The following is a 6000-nucleotide window of genomic DNA, read 5'->3' on the forward strand; positions in this document are numbered from 1 at the left end:
GGTCTTTTTTAGCTTCCAGGTTGCTTGAACTGCATACTGCAGCTACGTTCTACATGAACCCACACTACATGAGGCTAGAAAGACCTTTCATTTCTGCCTATCTCCTTGTAACTCTAGAGCTGAAATATTAACTTTCCCTTCAGTTTCATTACATTCATCCCTTAAATCCTAAAATAATACATTTGCCATAAGCATATTTCTCCCATTAAATATTTAAATGAAAGCAATCACCTCCTGAAGACAATTAATTCTCCTTGCTAGTCAACCAGGTAAACTGATTCAATGAATAGTAACTGATGGTTTAAAACTTTAGAATGGGCATTTAGTTTTGAATTTATTATACTTCGGCTGGGATGAGAGGTGGAAGCAGGAGAGGCTTTGAACCTCTGACATGCACTAAAATTAGTCTTGGTCATTTTCTTTAATTTGGGAATAATATTTATCAGTATATTATAAAAGATATGAAGAATCTGAAGCAATTGTCAATTTGCTCGCGTTCATGGCAATATTAGGTAGCCTGTAAAAGAAGCTAATCCTCTTGCCTTATGTACTAACTGCATTCAAGTAAATTGTCTGGTAAGTGTTCCTTTTAATAGGATATACACAGTTCATGCATACAACTTACTATCTGAAGAAATCTGTAATTTGTACACAGTTACCTTTTTTTTTTTTTTTTGGTCTGGTTATAAATAAGTAAACCATGTCACATTGACAAACAGAATGCAAAGGAAAAAATACAACCGTTGTATTCTATTTAGAAACAAACGATCAGACTACATTGCAAAATAGTATTCAGCTGATAAAGGACAGCAAGAGCTGTAGGTGTTTGCAAATGATATATTTATCATGTGGACCACAGAATAAGCAACAAAATGAGCATTTATCCACAAGCCTTATCTCCTGAGCGATGAAGAGCCTACGGCAGAAATCCCTAATCATAAAACGAATGTAAAGTTACCACATTATATATATATACATCCTGTTCCAGTCATTTATAACTGGACATAGATGTATGTCATTTCTTTAAGAGAACATGGTTCGCTTCTGAATTCTATCAGAACATTACTGAACCCCTCAATGAGGCCATAATTTCTCCCTGAAAAGTTCTGAACCCACAGGCCCTGTTAGCCCCCAGGCAAAACGTGATCTAGCAGTCAAGCTCTCTAGTGCTTAATTAATGCCTAAGTGCAAGGTTTAGAATCCTGACCTCATTACCCCTTATACAGAGACATGTATAGTTCTATTGATATAAATGACAGAGAATGGCAGACATGTTTACAAAGACAGCCTCTGAGACCGAGGAGTCCCCTGGTGCTAAGGGGCTGGCCGCTGTGGAGGCACACACCAGACATAAGCCCCTCGCTTGGGCAGGCACAAGAGCCACCTGAAGCAGGTTCCCTTCTAGGACTCTGTGGGGTGGGTGTGTGTGTGCGCGCGCGTGTGTGTGTGTGTGTGTGTGTGTTGAGCAGGGGAGGGGCAGGGGGACGAAAGGAGGGGATGCTGCGACCCATCTGTCGCTTCAATTTGAAGAACATCAAGCCGTGTGGACAGATAAAAGTCCCGTGCCCAGAAAAATTCCCCAAGAGGGGCCTCTCTTCATCCCAGTAAATGAACCTTACTGGCCCGCGGACGCGAAATTTCCGAAAAGGAAATCGTCGCATTAACGCAGAAAAGGCTGCAGGAGCCCGTCTCCACTCGGCTCTTACGGATTAGCAAGTGAGAAGAGTTGGAGCCTGAAGCTGCGAGCGCTGTGCATGATAATGACGCGCGGCCCCCACCCGCCTCCGCCCCCGCCCGCGCCAGCCGCGGCCAGTCCCGGCCCGTCTGGTTGCCAATAGGTGGGGCCACGAACATCTCCGAACCGGCTCGGCGTCCTTCTTGGAGTCAGGCCGCCCGGCCGGAGCCCAAACGCCTTTCCTCTCGGCCTCGCGCGGCAACTCAGAGTTGCCCGCGAGACAAGGCGAGGCAGGTGTCTGCCTGGCAGCCCACGAGGGCGGCCAGCGCGCCCTGCGCTTCTCGTGCGCCCCGGGGCCAGTCTCGCCGCCGCGCCAGGCCGGAGGAGTGTGCGAAGCAGCGAGGCGCGCGGCTCCCCGTCCTCGGCTACACCGCCGCCAGCCCCTCCCGCCACCGTCGCGGCGACTCTGCGCGAGTACTGCAAAGCCAAGAGGACGGGAAGAGGGAAAGGAGGCTGGGGGCGCAGCCAGCACCCCGTCACCATCGCACAACGCTGCGGCTAACGCAGCCCGCTCACGTTGCAAAACCACCTGTTCGATCCGAAGGGAGCTCCCCCCACCTCTCACCCCAGTTTTCGCCTCACAGGTGACATGCACACCTCTTCTTTCCCCTAAGATATATATATATTTTTTAATGGAGCAAATGTACATCCGGGAAAGAATATGGAAGGTAGAGTCGATTAAACTTCCTTTCCCCACACACTTAGAAACCACCCACTCCCCGCACTTCCCGACACACACGCACAACTGAGGTAAACTCGAGACCCCCACGCATCCAGCAAACACTCCAAGATTCACCGCGAAACAACGGCCCAAGTCAAGGTGCGAGCATCCACATCCTGCCAGAAAACTGAACAAGTGTAAGGGAAGGTTAGCGGGAAGGGGCAATAAACCGGAGCCAGCGCCAGTGAAACCACACAGAGGGCGGAGAGGGGGAGGCAAAGGGAAACATTCGCTAACCCAGACGTTAGAAGTACCCACAGGCAACACCTGCTCGTTCTTACCGATGTGAATGATTGAATCCGCATTCGCCAAGTCCCAGGTTCGAGACCACCAGACGGACAAAACCAAGAGCAAGGGGAAAACTTCCATCTCCTCCTATGCTGAATCTCTTTCAGGATGGTTTCTCTTTCGATATATATTTTTTTAAAAAACCAGTCCGAAGAGTTTGAGGTCACGATAGAGTTTAGCGCAGCTTTTTTCTTTTTTTCTAAATTCCTATTGCCAGAGCAAAGCCTTTAATCGTCGTTGATGAAGGCAGAGCGAATAAGGAGCCCAGCCTGAGGAAACCTCCTTCGCAAAGCCGTGTCACTTGGAGGGGAATTTTGGCATCGCCAGAGTTGTTTGCAGTTTGGCTTTTAAAAAATGTATCCAGCCTCGGCTGCTCTCGGGCAGGGGGAGAGGCTGGAGCTCAGACCATCCCCATCGCTGCGCCGGGGCCGCGGGTCTCCAGTCCCAGCGCCGCCGCAACTTCCAACAGACCACCCCCCCCAACACACACACGCCGGATGTTCCCCTCCCCCTCCCCCAACCCAAAAAAAAAAAAAAAAAAAGGCGCCCCCCCCACCCCCGCCCCAACGGCCCGCAGAGAATCACTTGTCCTCGCTGCCAAAATAAAATCTAAGTGGAAAGGAAAGATTAGGAGATTCCAAGCGGAGCAGCCAGATTCCAACAGGGAAGGGAAAAAAGCCCTCTCCAAGAGGGGTAGTAAAAGTGAACTTCAAGGTAATGCAGATAGTAATGCAGAGAAAATTCCTTTTCTGCGCGAGGCGGGGAGCTGAGCTCGGCGAGACGGGCCCCGGGAGCCGGTTCGCTCGGGCGCGGTGGCGGGGGAGTTGCGCCGGGCGCGAGCAGCGGGGCCGGGCCGGCGGAGGGAAGCCTGCGGGCTGCAGGATGCTTTTGGAGCGGTTCGCCTGGCGGGATGCAGGAAGCGAGCAAGGAGCGAGCCTGGCAGCTTCAGCACTAGCCCCACGTTGCCTAGAAATGGATCACCTAGGAGAACGAGCGAGCCCGCGAGAGAGCGGTGCTGTCAGGCGGAGAGAGGGGGAACCGAGGGAGGAAGAGCCTCTCTCTAATAACCACCTCCTCCCCCTATCTGCAATACAAGGGAGAAACAAAATAGTGCTCTCATTTCCCTTGGAATCTTCAACTGGGACTGAGAAAAAGGCAAGGCTCCAAAGGGGGAAAACAAAAACAAAAACAAAAAACGTTGAAGCTTTTTGGTTGTGTTGTGTTTTGTTTTGTTTTGTTTTTTAGAAGGTTAAAGGCAACCTGATAAAGCCACCCCACTTATTTAACCTTGTTACTGCTATTCTCCAACAGGTATCAGACTTTTTCTAGTCTTTGCCTGGAATTAGTCACATTGGATAAAAACAAATTAGGGACACCTGGTCGCTAAGGGAAAAAGAGACCTAGAAAGCTTTTAATGAGATTTCAATTATAAAGTCAAAAAAGGAGAGGACGTGCTAATTATTTTTTATACAGTGATTTTTTTTTCTCTCTCTCTCTCCAGAGTATTTTTAGGCAATCAGGATAGAGAAAGGATAAAGAAGAACGTGAAATTTTTTTAAAAAATAATAATTAAGTAAAATACGTGCTTCAGTGAAACATTTGATCCAAATATTACATTGAGTAGCTCTAACAATGGACCTATGGATATAAATTCAGAATGAGGAAGTTGGTTGTTTCTCCATGAAAAGAGCTGAAAAAAGTACTGAATGACAACGTCCCCATCCCAGAATGAAAGGATTTTTGGCATGCTTATTCCTTGAAATATAATCCTAACAATTGTGACTTCCTTTCTTGCAATGAATATCTTATATTCAGTCTGACCCCACTTCAGACTGGAGGTTTGTTAACAAAACCAAATAACTAGTTGAGGACAGATATTAATAGACCTGATTATTTCAGTTATAATTGGAATCCTTTGGAAATGTTGCTATTTGGAAGGTGTGGGTATCAAACTCCTTAAGCAACCTTTCAGAGCCCTCCCATACTTAGAAAACCTCTTTTCTTCTTAAGACTTTCTGGCATGGTGAATTGGGCTAGTATTTCTCCAAACACAGTTATACTTTCTCACCTCTGTGAAATGCCTTCTTTCGTTCTTCTTGTGTACTTTTTCCCTGCGCATTCCAGAAACTGTGCTGCCATATTGTTACTTAGGTCAATAATTCTGTTGGAAGGTATCTGTTTACTCTTCCAACAACTCTGCTCTGCCACTTCAAGGCTTAATTCAAATTTTACCCATGATGTACTGTCCAGTTCTTTAATATGGAATAAATCCACCCTTTTTCTGTGTTCTCATAGCACACTCTACCTTTATATTAGAGTTAGATGGGACTGCTTCTGAATTAGATCATCAGTGCCCTGAGAGTCAGGACCATAGCTTATTCATGTTTTATTCACTGAAGCATTTTACATAGAGCTCCTTTGTTGACTTGGATTTCATCATTTCCTTCTGAATCTGGCATAAATCAGTGCTTCCAAGAAGCCATTACTGATTAATTTGTCTCAATTTTGATCATTCCTTTATTTTTCCTATCAGTATACATGTACTCAATTTGATTGTATTAATGTTGTTGATGTCATTTTACTTTTTAAAGAGTTCTGTTGTGATTTCAGGGATCATATTTTGTTGTTACAGATAATGAAGTTTTTGAAAGAATGGATGTATCTCTCCATAGCTTGCTTCTATTATATTATTCACAAGGGTATTTAAAAAATTGATGAGTCACTATGTGCTCTAGGAAGAAAAAAAATGTGAAATAACCATTAACATGGAAAGAACACTATAATATGTTAGAATCAGAGAACTAGGAAGAACTTCAAAACATTAGCTGGCTCAGTCCTGGCTTAATAAATGTCACTCCTGGAAATAGCTAAATATATTCAGTTCATATTATCTTCCATCTTGGAAATCTGTTCTGGAGTATTATGAGCAAAATATTTTCATTATTCCAAAATCCTCCCATTTATTGGTTCTCAAAGGTAACTTCGCTTTGGAATAACCTCAAAAGCTTTGAAAAAAGGTCACTTCAGGCTAATTGAATCTCTGGGATTTGGGGTCTGACCAATATGTTTTAAATTCTTTGAATACAACTCTAATGTGTAGCTATACTCCAGAACTACTGTCACAATATTCAGACATTTATAAGAGTCTGCGTCACACATCACAAAAACCATAAAGGCATCAAAACGCACATTCCTGACATTCAGAAGTGATAATAGTGCCACGAGATACAGCTTTCTAAAAGTAATACCAAGTTAA

At 45.1% G+C, this 6000-nt stretch overlaps 1 protein-coding gene across 2 annotated transcripts in view; it reads right to left on the minus strand.

The window, feature by feature from the left end:
• The window catches only part of GRID2 (glutamate ionotropic receptor delta type subunit 2), a 1533206-nt gene extending 1529962 nt beyond the window's left edge, over positions 1 to 3244 (minus strand). Inside the window, exon 1 of one of the 2 annotated variants that reach the window (XM_059172726.1) lies at positions 2738 to 3244. In XM_059172726.1, coding sequence (XP_059028709.1) covers positions 2738 to 2825 — 88 coding nt within the window. In that variant the 5' untranslated portion in view covers positions 2826 to 3244. The remainder of the gene's footprint in view (positions 1 to 2737) is intronic. The other variant, XM_059172716.1, reaches the window with a different exon arrangement.
• Positions 3245 to 6000: the final 2756 nt, after the last annotated feature.

Source organism: Mustela lutreola, chromosome 1, assembly GCF_030435805.1.
Source record: "Mustela lutreola isolate mMusLut2 chromosome 1, mMusLut2.pri, whole genome shotgun sequence".
Taxonomy (NCBI): Eukaryota; Metazoa; Chordata; class Mammalia; order Carnivora; family Mustelidae; genus Mustela; species Mustela lutreola.